We start from the raw sequence: 22412 nt of genomic DNA on the forward strand, positions 1-22412 counted from the left end.
CTACAGTAAAAAAAAAATAAACATGAAAAATAAGTTTGGACGGAGATCAGAAGGCAGGAATGTAGACCAAGTACCTCTTCAGGGTATAAATAAAAAAATATCTTTGTCTAATTGTATATTTTCAGCATTTTTCAAAGGAAAAAAAATATTTCAGGACTTTCTAACTTTAGCATCATAACAGCCTTCCTGTGATTGATTCTTCCCAGAATTCCTATTTCATGGGAAAAGAAACGCAGAGACGTTTTTGGATGTTTCGGTCGTGTGAGAACGTGAGGAGCTGATCTGTGGCTCCTGCTCTCAATCGATGATGATCATCATCATCATTTATGTGAGTTTGTTTCAGCTTAAATGTTTCTGACCGATTACCCAGTAATCAGACTTTATTCTGGTCCAAAATAAACATCAAACACTGTCACAAAACTGCTGAGTCATGTTTTAAAATCCGGGGGGACGACAGCGGATAGCTCTCAAAAACAGCAATTAGGATGGAGACACATAACTGCTATAATCAAGTCGTCCTGTGGGAGTGTGAGCTGCACTTAGTTTAATAATATGGTGTAACGTTTAATAGCATTAAACGTTACACCATCATCGTCTCAGTCATCGGAAACATCTGCGATCCCAGATACCAGCCCTCTGCTGGTAGTGCTGAATCGCTCCAAGGGTTAGAGCCGTGGATTTCCAGAATCATTACGACAACAGTCGGACCAACGCCGCACTTCCATGAGAACCAGCCGGAATCATGTCTGTGGGATGGAGTGGAAACTTCCCCCTCTGTGGGAATGGAAAAATCCAGGGTGATAACCCCCCCGATGCTCAACACCACGCTGACTGTGGTTCACATGAAGAAGTTAGAGTCACTGTGATGACCAACATCCTGACAGGAAGTGACCTTTAGGGTCCGAACGAGGAGAGGAGAGGAGAGGAGAGGAGAGGAGAGGAGAGGAGAGGAGAGGAGAGGAGAGGAGAGGAGAGGAGAGGAGAGGAGAGGAGAGGAGAGGAGAGGAGAGGAGAGGAGAGGAGAGGAGAGGAGAGGAGAGGAGAGGAGAGGAGAGGAGAGGAGAGGAATCCTTGACTCCAGCTGTAACTAGGGATGCACGATATTGGGATTTTGGCCGATATCCGATATGCCGATATTTTAAAACTCATGTAGCCGATAACCGATATCAATACCGATGTTAAAGCTGGACAAAAATAAGTAGTCATTGAAAATAGCAGTTTTGTTATCCATTTCTGACACTTTGAAAAATAATATACTCAAATATATTTTCATATGCTGATATCAAATTGATTTTTAAAAACGCGGTATCGATCTATTTTACTTTCAAAATTTCGTGAAATTTCATCGTTCTGTTACAAACTCTCGTGATATTTAGCAAATTCTTGTGAGATTTTGTTAGTAAAATAGATCGATACCGCGTCAATATATCAACATATAAAAATATAGCAAAATTTCGCGAATTTTTGGGGGATTTCGTAGCATAACGATGACATATAGCAATATTTCATTAGTAAAAGAGATTGATATGGTGTTTTTAAATAGCAATTTATCAGCATATGAAGGTATTGGGATATTTTAATGGATCAATATTTTTTCCCTCGTCTTTAGAAGTTTTTAAGTCTGTAAAAAAGAAGTTTTTGAGGAAGAAGAAGAAGTAGTATTTTTTTTTTTTTTTTAGACTTTAGAAACTCAGAAGCTGATCAAATATCGGGTTAAATATCGGTGGGGTGGCCGATGTCCGATATTCAGTTTAAAGGCCGATACCGATAGGGGGCCGATTATATCGTGCATCCCTAGCTGTAACATTCGCATTCAGTGTGAACGTATCATTATTGGGAAAAAAACGATTAATTAGATTATTCATGATTAATCGATGATTGAAATACTCGTCCACCAGCTAACAGAGAGACGCACTTAGAGCAAAAATGCATTTTTAAAGTAAAAGTTCGGTCAGCCAGGAATAATCAATGGATCATTATTTATACCTAAAACTAATATGTTTGTGATGATTTCATGAATTCAGCATTAATCAGTAAAACATCACGATCACAGAGTCTGGGAGCGGCCATTTTTGCCCAAATATAGTAACCCCTCCCTCCTGCCATCTTCCAGCAGTGACGTCACGGTGCGGTAAGCCTAGCGCCATTCTCCCCGCTTTACAAGCTAAATCAATGGGAACTACTAGACACATCTGCAATCAACAACAATTATTGAAGATTTCCAGAGGACTTCACCATTGAAATTCACCAGAGCTATAGTGAAACTGACAATGCCCACGTGCATGGCAGCTGGATGCTGGAATACATCGGGTAAAAGTGATAACAAAATAAAGTTATTAATGTTTTCATCAGTCAATAAGCTCCATCCAGGGCTAGAAATAAGTAAAAATGTCCAAAATTCAATGCATTTACCCTTCATTTGAGTAGTTTTACCAATGGAATGAGTTTTTTTTAATTTTAAAATAAGATATTTAGATAAAATGCACTGGGAAAACGACAATGCAATTGTTTTTTCTTATTTTAGGTGTAAATTTTATTGTTCCATTGGCAGAGTGTCTCTTTTACCTCCTCAATCCAAGAAAAATGCACTTATTTTAAGAAAAAAATTACTTATCTAGATTTTGATTGTTTCCAGTGAAAAGTCTCAGTTTGGGGAGAGTTTAATAAACAATCACCAATAATAGCTGCTGGTTTTATAGCCTAAATAAAGCAGAACATGAAATACTATGCAAGGAGAGAAGAAACTTATGTTTTTGAATATTTTAATCCAGTTTTTTCCATGAAAATATTTTTCTCTTCTATGAGTTTTATCAAAATGTGCCAACAACCACTCAGTGTAAGCTTAGGAAAACTTAAATGACCTTTTTATTCAGATCTTTATTTTAAACTTTCTGAATTCAGTGATGGGCGTTAAACTGTCTGACTCAATGAAGGAAACATCGACTCATCCAGGAAGCCCATAAAAAGCTGAAATTATCTTATCAGAGGCCTGATCTTTCTCAGCTCTTCTCTGCTTTCCGTTGCCTTCCTCTCCGTCTCGTTAATGTTTTAAAAATAGCTGCTTTGATGCCACAATTATTGCGACAGCCCCGATGCATCTTCAGAGCTTCGGTTTTTATAGCTGCCATCTAAAAACTGCCAAAGAGACTCAAAAAACAGATGATCTTCACTGACAACAGGACATGTGGGTTGTCGGCTCTGTGTGGAGCTACAAAAAATGAAGCCCAGATAAAAACGGAGCCAATCTGAACCTTCTGATGAATCCGACCGTCTGCTGATCACTGCTGTTCTGTCCAAATATGTTCATCAGGATATAAAAAAAAGCGTTTGCTGCGTCTGGTAGCCATCCCTCTGTAACATACTGAAGCAAATCCATTGGAAGAGCTGATTTTAATCTGATTACCACAGATTATGTTAGGGTCCCTTAAAGGCCAGGGGCTGCTGTACCTTCTTAACATATCGGGATCTGATTCAAATCGAGTTTTTATTTCCAGTAAACGTGTCTGATTTTGCTGTCATCTTTTCCTTCTGAGTTAAAGCCTCTCCTTCTGAACAAACAGCTCACTTTCCATTTCTGAGAGCCAAAGCGTCATTTTCCCTTAAAGTCTGTGGTGTGACCCGGAGGAGGAGCTGTTATAGACTAGAATTATCATTCTGATGGCGATCTTATATGAGCCACAGTCAAAACAAGCTGTTAGAGCTACATCACTTCAGTTACTATGTTTGACTCTGAAAACAAAAACAGCAGAAAGGAAAACCTTTCATAGTCACATTATAAATTATAAAATTCCACCAAGTATCAGTCCTGATGATGTTTAAATCATCATTTTTGAGCCTAAATAGAATTCCAGCAGCAGGGGCAATGAGCAGGTATGAACAGACATCTTTGATCAGGCGTACTAACGCAAGTTTCCTGAGGAAATGTCTTCCTCCTCTAATTTTTTAGCGCAACATCTGCCATGAGAGCTGAGCCTTTTTTATACATTCTTCCTCTTATTTCATATTTTAACAGATTTATGGGTTTTGATTTGGTAAAAAAAAAACTAAGTAATCGTTTAAAGTTACGTTCACAAAAAGTTTGATGTTTAAGGAATAACATTTCTCTGAGAAGTTCAGAACTTCTCATCCAGTCAGCTAATTTATAACATGTAAACTTTTATTATTCTTCTTAAAAAGAATCAGAATTGCGAATCGTTTGCAACGGAATCAAAACAAGTACACGGTAGGGCTGGGCGATAATTCAATAACGATATATATCGATCGATAGACGTGTGGCGCAATAGAAAAAAAGAGAGTCGATAAAAGTTCGATAAAATTGAAACTCAGTTTTCCTTCCTTCTCATTGTAGCCTAGCATGTAGGTTTATGCTAGTCACTACTTCCTCCCAACCAATCACAATCGTGGATCCAGGCACGCCGTCACAAAGCGCCGCCCTCTCAAACCACAACACAGAGCACATGAAGATGTCGCAGCAAGGAGAGGCGGAGGAAATTGTTCCAAAGAAAGGTTTTTGTAGTTCGCCAGTTTGGCAGTATTTCGGTCATGGCAAGTCGGACCAAAAACATACCACAGTCATCTGGAAAATATGTAGGGAACCAGTGAAAACCAAGTCTGATAACACAACCAACTTTTTCTTTTTTTTTTATCATCTCAGCCGCTCACACCCGCAGGAGTACGAGCTGTGTAGGCCCCGACGCGGCTCTCCTCTGAGGAATCTTCGGGAATTTCGGGAAAATATATATATATTTTCAGTTCTGGGCAGTTTCCCACGTAGTTCTAACAATTGAGATAAAAATGCTGAGGGGCCAGAAACTTCAAAGTAATAACTCAGGTTAAAGCAGGAAACTATCTGAACCAGGTTCAGCTTAGAAGAATGGTGGTTATATTTATTTTGGTCACTTTTCTGGTGACTTTAGTTTATTCTTTGTCAGTCTTTAATATCATAACTCAGGTCTCTTAAGTTATTTTTCTTTAAAACAATTCTGTTATGGTTAAAAATGTTGGTTAGATAAAGATTTAATTCCAAGTCTGTGTTTGTGTTTTTTATTAAAATTAAATCATTTACCAATATTATAAAAAGTCCAGGCAGAGCTGCACATAAAATATGGTTTCAAATCTTTTCAATAATTATCGATATCGATCAATATGCATTTTTTTTTTTTTATCGATACGCTTTTTTTCTATATCGCCCAGCCCTAGTACACGGTATATTACAATTTGGCCGAATGCAGAACATTAATAAAAAACTCATAGGCTGTGTCCGAACAACAGCCCTAACCCCTAAATCTCTCAATCACTATATAGATCGGGGGTTATATAGGGAACATTATGGCGAACTCAGTTAACTGACCATTCAGACAGATGATCACTACTCTTGGTCCCCTGTTGGTCACGTAGCTCCGCCTCCTCGCAACGTACCTGCATGGAGAGCGCTCACAAAGCAATCTGGGATATATCTGCCCGTCTAGTGACCATGGATGATCACTACTTTTCAAGGTGCATTGTGGTAAATTTGAGTTCAGGGACTTCAGAGACTCATCCAAAATGGCGTAACCAAAATAAAGTGCCCTATACGGTGATTAGGGCGGACGTTCTTACACAGCCATTCTATTATTAATCTTTAGACCATGCTAGCTAACTACATGTGGTTCCTCAAAAGAAAAAAAATCGATTTGGCAACATATCGTGATTTTTTGGTGTCCAATTTAATATCGATTTTTTTTAGTTTCCTGATATTAATTTAAAAAAAAATAAAGCAGTTAACCTAAAACACAAACAGGCTACTGGCTCTGAAGTTATACAAGGTACTAATTAATGAAGATGCCAGTTGGGGACCTGTGAGGCGTCTGTTTATCAAACTAGAGACTCTAATGTACTTATCTTCTTGCTCAGTTGTGCAACGTGGCCTCCTACTTCTTTTTCTACTCTGGTTAGAGCCTGTTTGTGCTGTCCTCTGAAGGGAGTAGTACACACCGTTCAATTTCTTAGCCATTTCTCACATGGAATAGCCTTCATTTCTAAGAACAAGAATAGACTGTCAAGTTTCAGATGAAAGTTCTCTTTTTCTGGCCATTTTGAGCGTTTAATTGGCCCCACAAATGTGATGCTCCAGAAGCTCAATCTGCTCAAAGGAAGGTCAGTTTTGTAGCTTCTGTAACGAGCTAAACTGTTTTCAGATGTGTGAACATGATTAGCCTTCTGAGCCAATGAGCAAACACATTATACCATTAGAACACTTGAGTGATAGTTGCTGGAAATGGGCCTCTATACACCTATGTAGATATTGCACCAAAAACCAGACATTTGCAGCTAGAATAGTGATTTACCACATTAGCAATGTATAGAGTGTATTTCTTTAAAGTTAAGACTAGTTTAAAGTTATCTTCATAGAAAAGTACAGAGCTTTTCCTTCAAAATTAACGACATTTCAATGTGACCTCAAACTTTTGAACGGTAGTGTATATATTTTTCTTTTCTAAGTTTGCCCAAAATGTACATGAGAATTGGATGAAAATGCCAGTAGAGTCGGTGCAGGGTGAGAGCGGATACAGCAAAAACTGTTTCTTCAACCACTGGCAGAACGATGGGAAGGTTACTAGTTTAACAAACCAAAATCAACGCTTTACGCAGATGATGTTGCTTTGTTGACCTCTTCAACGCAGCGCATAAACAGGAGCTGCAGTCGAGTGGAAAAGCGTCAGGTACTGATCAACGGGTTGGGGATTCCTTCACTGAAACAAAGGTCCCTTTGGTTTTCTGTGAGTGAAGAAAAATGCCAAACCAAAGACAGAAACTCTCCATCTACTCGTCCGTCTATGTTTTGCTATTTGCCTTTGCTCATCAGAGATCATCAGAAACAGAACATGGATCACTAGCATTGGCTGAGCAATAAAGGAGGAGATCCTTTATCTAAAGGGAACTACATCAGAGACAGACAGCTAGGATGGTGTAGGTCTGTGAGCAGGAAGCCTCTTTTGTTGGCAATTCTTTGATCAGAGATGCTGGGATGGAGCAGAACTTACCAAAGCAACCAGATTACCAGTGAATGGCATCACAGTCAGCAGGAGTCAAACGCTGCAGGCAGTAATGTGTGGGTTTAACTTCCTGTTTGTGTCATCAACATAAACTCAGTTAAAACACGACACAGTTAATAACTATTTTAACTTCAGATCAACCTCCACAGTCTCTGACAGTCATAAGGAGATATCTGCCAATCAGAAGCCGAGAAGAGGCTTTAAATATAACAGTCTGGAGCCCAGCGTGATGCCCACAAACCCCGGAGGATGTGTGTCACTCAGAGAGGACACGCCGTCTCCGTGAATCTTCAAGCAATCTCGCTTTTTAGAGAAATAAAAATAAAACATAATGGACAGTTTACTGAGAGAATATGGCTGAATGATGGATAATATATGAGTGTAAACTTTGGGACTAGTTCATTGTTTTGTTCTGATAAGTCAAACAGGGCTGATATCAACAATCAGCATTTATTTCCATCTTGTTGCTGTTTATGTTTCAGGAGGTTGATTAAGTGGTCCTTCTGACTCTTGTTTGGTCAGAAGTGTGGTCGTTTTCTCATGATTTTGAATGTCTACAGAAATGCATGCCTGATATTGATGAATACCATTCCAAAAAAGTAAAAAAAAAAACAATCCACTGGACTTTGTTTCCAAGTTTGAAGACGTTTCGCTTCCCATCCAGGAAGCTTTTTCAATTCAAAATGTCACAGACATACTTTCTGTCTGCAACATTCACTGCTTTACCACTGATGGTGGCAGTGAAACAGGCAGGAACACAGACGTTATAAGGAATAACTTTTATATTAAAAGGTACAACCGACTAGAGATATTCATCAATACGTTGGTGAAGATTCTCAGTCATCCAGGTCATAGTCATTATAGAGTGGACCAGTTTGCATGCGGCGTAGACCAGCGGTCCCCAACCACCGGGCAGCGGACCGGTACCGGTCCGTCAGTCATTTGGTAGTGGGCCGCACAGAAAAAAATACATATATATTATTTTGACGATCAGAGTCTGAATGATGTTTTTTTTAGAAAAATATTTTAAAAATTGGGGTATTCTCTCCCAATTACGTCAGTCGGTGCATCTGTGCCTCTTGACACAGGTTAATTCAGGTCAAGACGCATCTTATCCATAACCCTAACCCGCATCCAATTTCCCGCGGTTAGAGCGACCAAAACAAAGCTACGGAGCAGGCTGGACATCAGGAGCACACTTCGTGTCATTGTCTCCGGTTACGCCTAGATGGGACCGGCTTGTTTCGGAGAAACAAGCTCAAGTTTTATTTTTATGCTGTTTGTATTTGATTTTATGCCAGTCGTATTATTTTATTTTATCATATTTACCCCCCACACTTTAAAGGCCGGTCGGTGAAAATATTGTCTGACATATAACCGGTCCGTGGCGCAAAAAAGGTTGGGGACCGCTGGCGTAGACAACATGCAAACTGAACCGGGTGAGCGGGTTGAAGAAAAAGAAATGTTCGGGCGGAGACATCAAGAGTAGCTAAAGCCGAGGATGTCTCTGAAAGAGTGTTATACATAGACAGGTATCGGGTAGGAGTGTAAACAATAATCGTTTTGTATTAATGCATCGATCCAAAAGCCGACGATCCGATGCATCGATACGTCCGCAAGAGAATCGATTCATGTTTTTTTCTCCGGTCTATTTTTATCCATTTGCTCCTGGATGTAATTCTGACTCCCGTGCTGCGGTGGCGCTAAACATATTTTGCCCTCCTACCACACTTCCTTCAGCATTCTCTTTCTTTCTGTTTGCAGTATTTTTTTGATGCAAGGCCTTTCAGAATCTATAACACAGAGGAATTATTATTTTCCAGTGAATGAGGTTTTCATAGGCCTAGGTGGAGTACAACTTTTCAACTTCTGTTATTTGCTGTTTCTCAAATAAAATGCATAACGATATTACAGCTTTCATTGATTTATTTCAAATTTGAAACATTCTCTAGCCTGTAAGTTAAAAGCAAAAAATTTATCGAATCGTATGGTGGTCAGGGCTCGATGTTAACCATTGCCCGATCGCCAGGGGCAAGTAGTTTTTATTGTCGGGAGAGTACAAATTTATTGCATTTTCCCGCCGGGCAAGTGAAATGATCGCAAAAAAAAATTATTTATCACTCAAAATTACTTTAAAATCACAGACATTCGCTTAAAAAAGGACCCACAAGCGTTGCCGGCGCCATTTTTGCTGTTTTGTTCACATTCTCGCGTGATTAGAAAAAGCTGCGAGATTTTCCGCCAGATGGTGTGATTTTTGTCCACCTAGCGGTAATTTTGATGTAGTTACCAAAACAACAGGGAAAACTAATCCTGAGTCAGTTAAAAGTCAGGGAATTCTGAAATGATGTCAGACTGTGGAAACCCTGAATAAAATAACTATGTATATTGATTCTCTAGAAAAGTCACATTATATTAATAGTATTATCTTGTATAAACATACCGTGACTCTAAAATAAGTTATTCATTTGTGACATTGACTTCTGTCTTGTGATTTATCTTAAGTTTTTAACCTGTCAAGTTCTTTTTTTAGATTTTTAACTTTACAATTTATATTTTTCCAAGCACACAACAGTTTAAAGCAAAGTTTAGTTTGAAAAGAATGTGCAGGAAGGATTGAAAAGCATGTTAACGCGGTAATGTAGGCTTGAGTTCATTATCTGACGCATGCAGATACACACCAGGAACCTGGAAACTTAAAAAATACTGAATTACAAAAAACATTTTAAAAACAAACATGTTTCATTGATATATATATATACAAAAATGAATATTAGGAACTTTATTTATCAAACATTATACTGGGCAAGTAAAAATTGTTTCTGGGCAAATTAAATGTGAAAGTCACTTGCCCAAAGGGCAAGTGGTAAAAATCCTAAACGTCAACCCCTGGTGGTGTATTTTTGAGTATCAAAAATAATCTAATCATTGGGTCAGGAAATTGACACTGAATCGAATCGCCATGATGGGTGGGATTTAAACCCCCATTATCAGGTATTACAGGCTAACAGAACTCAAACGACCCCCATTCCAAAGGGGCGGACCTGTTCGTCCATTTCAATTTGCATGTTTTATAAGCAAAAATGTTGTTGGTTTACTGGATAAAACGTGGAACTCAACACTATTCCTGACATTTTGAATTAAAAAAGCTTCCTGGATGGAAGAGAAACGTCTTCAAACTTGTTTTTTAACTTTTCTGGAATGACTATGACCTGGATGACTAAGAATCTTTAGCGGGATATTGATGAATATTGCTAATCGGCTGTAACTTTAATATAAAAGTCATTCCTAATAACGTCAGTGATCGAAGGCTGTGTAGTAAAGCAGTGAATGTTGCAGACAGAAAGCATGTCTGTGCTTGTGTGTGTGCAGGGTAAAGGGGCCTGGCTGCTTTCAATCAGAAACACACTCCAAGTCATACAGATGATGTCAGTCAGTTTCCAACTGCTCTACTTTTATCTTCTGAACTGATAAACGTTTATGTTTAAGGCGTCTCTGATGCAGCGGCCCGGTGTTTCAGCTGATAACTTCCTGGATCCAGACGAGCAACGCTGCTAAGAGGCAGCATGAGCTCTAAGCTGCCTTCAGTGTGAACCTGTAGGCTTTGGACTGATAAAGCATTTTAATATAAGTTAGCCGACTGGTTTGTAACACTTCAATTAATGCAGGTTTTTTTAAAAAATCAGCCTAACTTTCTAAAGTTAGGAAGTTCAGTGTAGCTACTAGCTGGTGACCAATTTACTTACAGAGAGATTTTATTTTTCACCAGAGGACAAAATAATGTTCAACACTTAAAGAGACTAGATAGCTACGTTTCCATGGACACCAGATACAGCACTGGGACTTGATCAACAGCCGATACCGCGTCGTGACGTCACAAACCAGTAGGTGGCAGTAGTGTTCTTTGACAGACATGGATGCCTCCAGTAAAGCACATTCATATGAAAATTACTCTGAATTAAAAACACTGATCATTTATTGAACAGGATGGAATCATTTCAGATTTAAAGAACTTTCAGAAGTTTGATTTCTGAATTATCAGACTTTTCCTTCACAAAACTTGAACAGAATTCACTCCATAGCGACTAAAACTAATTTTTTCAAAACATAAAACAAATAAGTTTATAAAATGCTGCCTCATCAAGTAGCTGAGTAGGACGACATCCAGCCAAGTTAATCATTTCTTATTATTTCTAAGAAAAATTCTTAAAGGAATAGTACACCCAAAACATGATTAGCCTTCATTTTCTACTCCCCCCCATGCTGAACAACACTCTGGAGTACTTTTTTGATATCTCAAATGCATCTGGAGATCTGGGAGGCTTCTTGCTGTCTGCTGACATTCAAATAATGGAGGTCTATGGCGCCCGAGAAAGAAAGGTCCATAAAAGTCCACAAAAAACGTGTCAATATTCCTCCATACTGCTCGTCCAATGTATTCCAAGTGTCCTGAGTGGGTAGCGTCCATAATTTACTCGAAACGAAGTCATTTAGAATGTTTTTAGAGCAAAAACAGTAGTGTATATGATTTCCTAAAAGCGCGTTCATGAGTCTACGGAAACCGCGGCAGACCAAACCAGATGAAAGTGCGCATTCAGCTCGGCAAAGAACTCATGCTCTTCCTCAACACTGAAGTCCTCAGACATTTTTCTTTCGTTGTTTCTTTCTTTGCACAGGTAAACAGCACATTTCTTCTTCTACGCTTGCATTATCGGCAGAGCAGACGCTGAATGCGCACTTTCATCTGGTTTGGTCTGCCGCGGTTTCCGTAGACACGTGAACGCGCTTTTAGGAAATCCTATACACTACTGTTTATGCTCTAAAAACCTTCTAAATGACTTCGTTTCGAGTAAATTATGGACGCTACCCACTCAGGACACTTGGAATACATTGGACGAGCAGTATGGAGGAATATTGACACGTTTTTTGTGGACTTTTATGGACCTTTCTGCCTCGGGCGCCATAGACCTCCATTATTTGAATGTCAGCAGACAGCAAGAAGCCTCCCAGATCTCCAGATGCATTTGAGATATCAAAAAAGTACTCCAGAGTGTTGTTCAGCATGGGGGGGAGTAGAAAATGAAGGCTAATCATGTTTTGGGTGTACTATTCCTTTAAATCCCCAATATATTTTTTTACAGACATTAGTAAAAACGTACATATATATATATTTAAATACTCATTGCAGACCGCTTTAAACGTGGTACAATGACCAGTTCCTCTACTTCAGCCAAACAAACTGGATGTTTGCATTAAGAGGGCGACCTCCGCTGAGAAAGATAGGTCAAAGGTCAGGTAACTTAAGTTCACTCAAATTGACTTAACATTAGAAATGTTATGAATCTCTCACAAATATGGTGGTTAGATGACTTTATGCTGAGAAAACAGCTGCTTTTCCGGGTGTTATAAATCAGCTGCAGTCTTCCACTAATATTCACACATTAAATTAAACCAGATTATTCAGATTATTAGTATTAATCTGATTAAGAACAATATTTTCAAACCCAGAGGGACGCATAGATAGAAATGCTCAGGTTAAACTTCTTCTGCTTCCTCTTTTTATTTCCGCTTTCGGTGAGTCAGATAACCACTGAGCTAGAGAAATATCAGCCAATCAGGTCAGAGAGTTTACAGTCTGACATCATCAGTTTCATGGAGGAACAAGTGTGTTTCATCAGTGCGGGGTCAGGAGGACTCGATGAGGTCACTGAACCGTCGGCTGGATGTCGTCACTCGGTGAAGTCAGGATCTTCTCAGGCTTTATTTGGTTCCCCGACAACAACCACCTCATTTAAAGGTAAACGTCATCATATTTCAGAGCATTTTAAAGTACAAAACGGTCATTTATCCACTGAGATATTTGCTTATTAAAAAAGCAGAAAATATCTTTTTAAAATGTTTCTGACACCAAAGGAGCCTTCAGGGTTCTCCTAATGAGCCGTCTGGAGCAACAGAGCATGACTGCTGGCTGAAAACAGAACAATTATTGTTTTTTTCTGACCAAACCAAAAAAGAAAATCCTTTCTCCCAGGAATGAGAAGCATGTGTGACTCCGACAGGCAGCACAAAATACGATCAGCCGTTTCTTCAGAGTGGCTGAGAGTGATAAAAGCAACAAGGAGAAGAAATCTGATCCCTTTATAACTAAAACTAGTTTATCTGTGGAAACGTTTCCTTTCAGATTGTCACACAAGTGGAGTTTTAGCTTTAAATGCAGGGAATCAAAAGCTGAGGAGGACAGTGAACACAGAGTTAGAACTGCAGGCTTCCAGGGTGGGCTTCCTGCAGCCAGGGGCGGATTTAGCAAATTTGGGGCCCTAAGCAAAGACAGGCAGGTCTCAAAAGGAATGAAAGATTTTTTCCAAGCACTAAGCTCACTTAGCTGATTGCTCCTTCCTGTGTTTCCAAAAAGGCCAAAGTAAATAACCCAGTCCTTCTTTTCACTGTAGACAAGCCATGATCTGCTTATCTGTTCTCCATTTTTCATTTGGATGAAATAATAGCTGCATGAATCATGACAGCAGACAAGATAGAGGAGAGCAGGAGGCGGGGTTACCAATCTACTTGCTCTGGAGAGCAGAGTTCGCTGCTTTTAGATGTTGTCTCCAAAGTCTCCAGTAGCAGAAAAAAGTCTCTAGATTTGGCGCTAGGAGCTTTTTAGAAATCAAAGTGCTAGAGGGGTCTGAAAAGTGGCTAAATATAGCGACTAAAGCGCTAAGTTGGCAACACTGCTCTTTGCATGGTTTGTTTTCAAATGGTTTGCTGCTGTCTGTTTGGACCTTTCTGAACATGTGCAGCAAATGGACTGATCCAATATGGTGGACACTGGGGGGGGGGGGGGGGGTTGAGACACACTTAATATTATCAGCGTTCTGATGGCGTTTTAGCAATAGGCAACTGCCTAGTATTGCCTAATCGTAACCCCCCATTTAGGCTAACATAAATCCACCATTTGGGTCACTATCAGAACCTGACTGCATTCTGAGGGTCTGACTCGGCCAATTAATCGGCCCAATAGGACTGTGTTTTACATCTTTGCTTGATGGACAAGTTTCCAAACCAGAACTACATTTTTTTTTTTTTTTTTACCATTTTCATTTTGTGCTATAACTAATGACCTTCTTCTAAATAATTATAACTTTTAAAACCAATCTGATGAATTATCTAAATATTTGTGTTTATGTGCTCATATGTTTATTAATTCAATCATTTAAGAGTTAAAAAAGGTTCATAAATTTAAATAATTGTTATATTATTGATACTGTTTGATTCAAATGCAATTAATTGCAATAAATGACTTAATAACACTGGAATTAATTCAACTAATTCTTTTAAAACACAGTCACATCACCAAGTATGATATCAATAAGAATGGATATAAAACATTATCACGTACTTCTATGGTTTCTGTTGAATTATATAATTTAACAGGATAACATTTTGGGGTTTATTTATTTCTCATGTTTCGGGCCAAATAAAAGCTGTAAAAAGTTTATCATCTTTGCTCTTTATGATTATTTTCCACCTTAAATTCAAAGTTATTATACACCATTATTGCAGGATTCAATTTTAGGTCGAACCACCCGGCCCTAATGTCACGTTTTTATTATGAAGCTAAACTTTAAGATGTGAAACATAGACTGATTTTGAATAAACCCCAATAATACAAATGACAAAACAAAAGTTGAATCTGCTTCCATTCCCTGTTTTAGTGAAGCAGCTGTTTGCCCGCTAATAACTAATCAGTATTCAGGTCACACAGCAGTGTGGAATAAAAAGGCATCCTAACCAGGACCTCTACTGGAATCCTGCAAGGACATCACTTTTATTTCTAAATATCTTTTGTCTCAAGCAGCAGTGGATTCTTCTCCACAGAGCTCCTCTCATCTATCGACTATCAGCGCTGATAATAATAAGGTTATTTTTGGATCAGAGAGATTTCAAAGCAGCGGAACGGCTAATTATAAAAACCTAAAGCTGCAAGGATAAGCAGAAGAGTTAAAGAATAGAAATGAAATGACTACTCAGCCCTAAAAAAAACTTATATAAACAGATGTTAACATGAATCATGATTTCCATCTGTATTAAAACAGTTTAGAAAGAATCATTGATATAATAGAGGAAGATAAAAGCCAGTCTGCGTTATCTGGTTTAATGTTTGACATTAGTTTGCTAACAGTTTATTAATAAGCTATTGGAAAAAACACAAAGAACTGAGTACAGTCACTGACTTTCTAGTCTTCTATAATGATTTTGCATCAATAATTAACTATTTATGTTTTTCATTTTTATTTTTGAAGACTGTTTAGTTCAAATAGTTCTTTACGGTCGCCCCTGGAAACCACCCTATGTCGGTAAAGGAAGTAGCCAGTGTTTTGTTTGGATAAATATTCATTTTATTTATTTTGGTTATGAGCTAACAGGTTAATAATCAACTACATCACTGTTGATAAAATGCAATTTTAATTTGACTTTATTGAAAATGTCTGAATTTTTATCCATAGCTGGAATCCACACAGCAAACATCTAATATTATTAAACACACAGTAATCTGTGGTTTAAACTGGTACAGATCAGGGCTGCTGATCAACAAAATGGGTCACAGAGAAATAAAAAGAACAAAGTGCATCATGGGTAAAAAGAGTTGCCATGTCACTACCTGATCCGTCCCGGAAGTACGATCCGTTCTGCGCACTCGCCATCGGCTCATTTGTGCATCCAGCTATACATCCGGGTCGCACTCGGTTTTATTTTGTTAAAAAGACCTAAATGAGGTTTTTCCCTCACCAAAAATAGTAAATGTAGTAAACGATATAATGTGTTAAAGGTTAATAATGTATTTCCTGAGAAAAATGAGCTGCAGGATATTTAGCTGCGCCTTGATGTGCGTCAACCATTGGCTTTGCATGTAAACCAGCTGCTTATGCTGCCTGTAGCGAGTGCGGTCTGAACGTAGCATAAAGCCGGGCTAACACTGTGCGATTTTTTTCAATCGTTGCGCGCAGGTACAGCTCACACTTTACGACGAAACCTCAGGGTTTAAAAGATCACAGCTTACAATGTTTGTTCTCACACTGTGCGACCCGACGCTCTGATGCGATCTACCTGCTAACACTGTAAGTCTAAAAACCAGGTGGGACTAGATGGCGCTACTCTGACTCGTCTATCCGGGAGCCAAATCCCTTGGCAATTTGGGTAATTTTGTGCTGAAAGCCCTAAAAAGAAAAGGCGACGACGTATTTGGACAAAGACATGGCTGAGCAAACGTGGCTACTACGATCTGTCAATTTGACAGAAAGAACTCCATTTCACTCATTGCACCCTTGCCATGCTTCTGTTTTCACCTGAGAAGAAGAAGAATCCTTGTTTGCGCACTGAGCGATTTGCCCACGACCACCTTAGGACGGCCGACTGAATTTCAAACATGTCTGATTTTCTCCCAAACTCACGATTCCTGATGGGGAGGTGGTCGTTAGAGGCTGATCGCCCCTCGTTACCCCCTGTACACCAGGCACCATCAGGCTGAAAGTCGGCCAGATCGAAAGATTCTTGCAGGACAAAAAAGTCGCAGAATATGCCCGGCTTAACAGTAACGTCTTCAGCTACAGAGATGTAAAATTTCAACAGCTGGCTGCTGTAAGATAGCCTCATGAGACCATCCTGATCTCGCAAGCTTTCAAAGTTTCACTCGCAGATCAGTCTGAAAACTCTCCGTTAAAGAAAATGTGGAGCCGTTCACCAAACGAACGTCCAATCAGCGTTGGCTTTGAGGCGGGTTGAGGTGTGACGCAACGAGAAGCGCGACAGTTCAGTCTAAAGAACATGGCGGCTTCAGCCGATGAAACTAGCGTTAGCGTGGCTATCGAGCAAGTTTTATCGGAATTACAGAGTATTTCTTCACTGAAAGAAGAGCAAAACACTGCTCTGGAGGCTTTTCTCAGAGGAAAAGATGTTTTTGCTCTTCTCCCGACTGGTTTCAGCAAGAGTAGCCTGGCTTGTGGTTGTGTTTTCGTCGTCGCTCTGTTAGTACGTCATATGCTTCGTTGATCTGATTGGTTTATTTGGCCCGTCTATCACCAACATAGGCCAATCAGCTAACCAGTATTTTGCCCCTTCCCAAAATTACTTCAACGGAAGGTTTCCAGATGGATATGCGGAGCAAATCCATCTGGCAGAGTCACGTTAGCTGTAAGAACTTTTCCTTATAAAATATGTTTCTAATCCCCATCTTTAGTTATGATCTGATTTGTTTTAGACCGTTTCCTCTGACTCTGTTAAGGCCGCCTTTAAAATTAGGCTCCATCAGCTCCTGTCCAGACTAGGGGTGGAACGGTTCACAAAATCCACAGTTCGGTTCAGTTCACAGTTTCGTTGTCACAGTTTTCGGTTTGGTTCGGTATATATTGATTGTTATCCCGAAATCCCCAAAAAATTAATGAATTGTAATTATTTTTAATGATCCGCGGAAACCCTGGATCATTTCCGCATGTTTTGCTGCTCTGAATGTAATCATCTGGCGCATGCTCTCTACCATCTCCAAGGAAGTCAGAGGGGAGCGGACGGGAGCCACAGTGGAGGCTGTAGGCTTTGCTTTTTGCAGGCGGTCTGGAGCGCAGCGGGCCGGAGCGCTGACGGAGTATGTGGGATTTCGGGGTTAGCATGACATGTTGGTCATGTTGCTGTTAGCATAAACAAAACGTGTTGCACAATGCTTGCACACTGTTGCACTTTTATCCACCACTTTCTTTCCACCGTCATCGTAGGTAACTCTAAATGCAAAGTGGTCCCATACAGCAGACCTATAAAGTGCTGCTGGCGCGTCTTCCAACTCCTGTTCTTTCCCACTCGCCATACCCACACAATTCTCCACAACAACTGATTTTTTTCTGCTACACCCGGCTACGCTGCTTTGCTTCTTCTTCTTCTTGTTTACTACTGGTGGTTGGCTTTGGTCGCAGTACCGCCACCTTCTGCTCTGGAGTGTAAACGCTTTGCCTATGAGAAAAAGGAGCAGCGCATGAACCGAACGTAACACACGCGAACCAAACCGAAACAGTCGAACCAACCGGTTCAGACGGTTTTCATAAACCGTTCCATCCCTAGTCCAGACTGAAATGCCATGGACGCTGGTTTGCCATAATAATAATGAACTATTTTTTACCAGTATTTTTTTATTCAACATATTGTAAAAAGAACTTTTAGACTTATCATCTATTATTTGTCTTCACAAGCTTTATTACCGGAGCCACAAAAATACTTCAACGGGTTTGGAAACTAATTATAAATATTACATGCATGTACAAAAAGACACTGAGATAAAAAATATGCATAAGAGTTTGTTACAAGTAGTAAAAAGGAAAAGCTTTTTTATAGGTTATTTATTTAAACAGCGCCTCTCTGTTTCTCAACCCACAGAGACAATAACTGTCTGCTTCTATGATTGATTTTAATATCAAAGACAGATCTGAATGTGCTTTTTTTCCTGTTTGGTTTGATATCAGATGACGGACGACAGCCGTATGTAGGAGCGCGACTTCATCATCTGCATGTGTCACAGAACGCGTGTTCAGTCAGCAGGCTAATAAAGTGTTGAGCCAGCTGGCAGGATTTGACACACAGCCTCCCTGTGCAAACCGATGCAAAACAGAGCAGGACTGATGCACCTCTATCTGATGGCGACGGTTCATGCATCCAGGAAGAACAGCGTGGAGGTGAAGAGATAGGTTCATTCAAATGGGGTCAGAGAGAGAAGCCGGCAGAGAAGGAACAACGATCAGCTGCGGCGCTGCAGCGTCTCTTTTAAAGTAATCAGCTGAAATAAGCTCGAAGCGACAAATAACTGGAGGACTGGGGAGTGTTTCAACATCAGAAGGAAACGCAGAAAGTTCAAACCCTCACCACAGTCCCCAGCTGGGTCTGATGATATACTTCTGGGCAAATTTTCTCATTTAAATTCATCTATTTCCTTTCTGCACGTTTCTGTCGCTGTTTTCATGGAGTCCATGCATGCCTCCAGGATCTGGATGCGTTCGTATCTCCAATGCACAACCAAAGAACACCTGATTGTCACAATTCACCAAAACAAACACCCTGACTTCATGCCATCTGTTGGTGGCTTTTAACCGTTCCTGGGTTCACTTCCTGTCTGCTAAACCAAACAACCGGCTGGTTTCTGGTCTTCAGCGCTGTGCTAGCCAGCGTCATGCTACAAACACCTGTTTGTTTTATAGGAGCTCCAACAAAAGTAGGAGGAAATTCAAGAAAATCTAAATTTTAATTTTATCCAGTTAATCTGGCATCCTTTACTCGGTTACGTCTAAATAAAATCCAAGACAACCGAGTTCTTTCAGGCCTCATGGACGAGTGCACCTGTGTGAAGTTAAAGGAATAGTACACCCAAAACATGATTAGCCTTCATTTTCTACTCACCCCCATGCTGAACAACACTCTGGAGTACTTTTTTGATATCTCAAATGCATCTGGAGATCTGGGAGGCTTCTTGCTGTCTGCTGACATTCAAATAATGGAGGTCTATGGCGCCCGAGGCAGAAAGGTCCATAAAAGTCCACAAAAAACGTGTCAATATTCCTCCATACTGCTCGTCCAATGTATTCCAAGTGTCCTGAGTGGGCAGCGTCCAGAATTTACTCGAAACAAAGTGATTTAGAATGTTTTTAGAGCATAAACAGTGGTGTATAGGATTTCCTAAAAGCGCGCGCCTGCGAGTTCACGACTCTACGGAAACCGCGGCAGACCAAACCAGATGAAAGTGCGCATTCAGCGTCTGCTCTGCCGATAATGCAAGCGTAGAAGAAGAAATGTGCTGTTTACCTGTGCAAAGAAAGAAACAACGAAAGAAAAATGTCTGAGGAGTTCAGTGTTGAGGAAGAGCATGAGTTCTTTGCCGAGCTGAATGCGCACTTTCGTCTGGTTTGGTCTGCCGCGGTTTCCGTAGACTCGTGAACTCACAGGCGCGCGCTTTTAGAGCTTGTCTATAAACCAAACTGAACAATTGTTGTTCTCTACTTCAAAAAACACTTTAGATTTTAAAATGTAAAAAAAATGTTTCAATTTTTCATATTTCTTTTATTTAAAAATTCAATATATAACATAGATGCCTAAAAACATCCTTTTATTTCAGTGTTAAATTCTGTTTAAAGTAACGGATTATAATTAAAAACGTCTCTGGACCTTTACTTGTAACCGGCTCTGTACTCGGGGCTTAGCGTTGTGTTTCTCAACTTTTTCGCCGAAAGCGGAGCTGTGGAGACCCGCTTCGCCATTTTTTCGATATTTTGATAGGGGGAGTGGAAATGACGGAGCGGGAGGGGTTGTGTCGCTTAGATTTGCGTCCCCCGGTGTGCATTTCCCCCCACGACGTATGTTCTTCTCCCACACAAAAACAGAATTTCATTTCAAATGTAGAAATTCCGTGTTTACGCTAGATTCCGCGTCAATTTGCCAATTCTGCGATTCCGTGATAGCAGAAATTATAGGGCCCTACTGGTTGATGATTATCCTATAGAGGACGATCTTTTATTTCCGGGTGGATCACCTGAATAAGTGGTCCTCCTAATTGTCAATCATTTGTGGCGATATGTTTGCGTAAGGCCGTCCCTTCGTGTTCGTCCCGTTAGCTATCTTTTTCTGCACATGAGCACATTCAGGCGTAGTTTGGTGTAGAAGGCTTCCAGCCGTACATGTTTGAGCCCTTGCCTCCCAACACTGCCAGTTCTGTTAAGTTGGTCGTACAATGTGCGACCATCATGCTGCACAGACATCGTGAGCTGCGAGCAACAATTGGAAAAAAAAAAACAGTACAGTGTATCCCCGGCATTAGCTCTACGCCTGCCGAAGACACAGACGTCCATCCCCGTGAACACTGGGTCGGAACTCAATGGGAAAGGAAAGGATTCTGATTTCAACCGTTGCGTATATTAGCTGCGTCATATGAATCAAGATGCTATGACCGAAAATATTTGATTGACAGATGACCGTTGATATATGATTGGCCGAATTTAGGTGTTCAGGCTGACGTAGAACTAACTGACCTGAATAGAATAATAGAAGGAAAAAAAAACAGATTTTAAGACAGAATTTGTTTTTAAATAGAGATTCTCTAAATTTTGGGAAAACGTTGTCTGATAAAGAGAACGTTTATACATGTTGAAGCCAGAATGATTTGATATTTAAATAGGATTTTCCTACGACTTTAAAGAGGCAGGGAATAAACAAATATGGGAACAATCTGCTTCTTTTCTTCTTTTAAATAAAATTAATTAAGAAAATTTGAACAAATGAAATTTAAAGTGGTTTAAAATCTGTTCATTGTAGGAAAACAAGAGTCTAAATGTTTACTTTGCTATTTTTTTTTTCCAAAGTAGTAGTGTGTGGGGGAGTAAAGGCAGGTTGAAACAGGAGACATTCCCAAACAGCCTCTTCAGTTTGATGAAAACACTTCTAGTCACTGAGGATCTATTCTCTCTTTGCTTCATGCTTTAAAAACCAGAAAGATGCGGTTTCTCTCTCACCTGTGCCGAGGCTCAGAGGACACCGAGTTACAGCTCTGGACCGACAGCAGCGTGGAGGACTTCCGCGGTCCCAGCGGGGACGGAAGCAGGCTGGCGTTGGACGGGGAGGCGGACAGCAGGTTACCGTCCCCCGGTGAGGGGAACGAGCCCCGGCGGCATCCCAGCAGCACCTCCGCGCTCCCCACATCACTGAACCCGGCGTCGGATGGAAGGACCAGGATCGGCGGCACCGGGAGCCCCGTCTTCGGTGTAGCGATGCCACAGCCCGCAGAGAGGCTGTTAAATGTCCCGCAGCTGATGGTGTAAGCGGGGTCCGCCGCCGCTGCGGAGCCGGGCTTCGCTGCATCAAACTCGGCTTCATTTTCGTGGCTTCTTCCATCCTCCGCCGGGTCGCTCCGAACCGGCCGCCCGTCGAGGGAGATGTTAGTCAGGAACAAAAGAGCGGCTTGTCTTCGGCGGGAGTTCTCCCGGTTCTTTCTGTTGTATTCCCGGTAACTGAGCGTCTTTTTGCCGCTGGCCGCGGCTGGTAGGACCGCGCCGTGCTGTCCGAAGGCAGCGGCCGCCATGGCTCCACCGGCGCCGCTGAGGAGGCGAAGTGAGCGGATCGACTCAAGGCTCGCGACTGTCAAATCCCTTTTACCCGGCGCTACAGCGCTCCATGCCTTCCTGCGCGCTGATTGGTCAATATGAAAATACGTAATGACGTATGAAAGCGGTACACGCTGTAAACATTGCTAGGTAAATAAAGAGCTCAGCATGGAATAAAACCCAAAAAACAATCATTTTCCATTTGGAAAATAAGAAATTATATCATAACATTTTTTAACCAAAAAAACTAAAAATTCTA

At 40.6% G+C, this 22412-nt stretch overlaps 1 protein-coding gene across 1 annotated transcript in view; it reads right to left on the reverse strand.

Annotated features, from left to right (window-relative positions):
• The window catches only part of cables2b (Cdk5 and Abl enzyme substrate 2b), a 65640-nt gene extending 43434 nt beyond the window's left edge, over positions 1 to 22206 (reverse strand). The window contains exon 1 of the mRNA XM_038306609.1: positions 21566 to 22206. Within this exon, the coding sequence (XP_038162537.1) occupies positions 21566 to 22131 (566 nt within the window). The 5' untranslated portion in view covers positions 22132 to 22206. The remainder of the gene's footprint in view (positions 1 to 21565) is intronic.
• Positions 22207 to 22412: the final 206 nt, after the last annotated feature.

Source organism: Cyprinodon tularosa, unplaced genomic scaffold (assembly GCF_016077235.1).
Source record: "Cyprinodon tularosa strain WSP-4 unplaced genomic scaffold, ASM1607723v1 ctg587, whole genome shotgun sequence".
Lineage (NCBI taxonomy): Eukaryota > Metazoa > Chordata > Actinopteri > Cyprinodontiformes > Cyprinodontidae > Cyprinodon > Cyprinodon tularosa.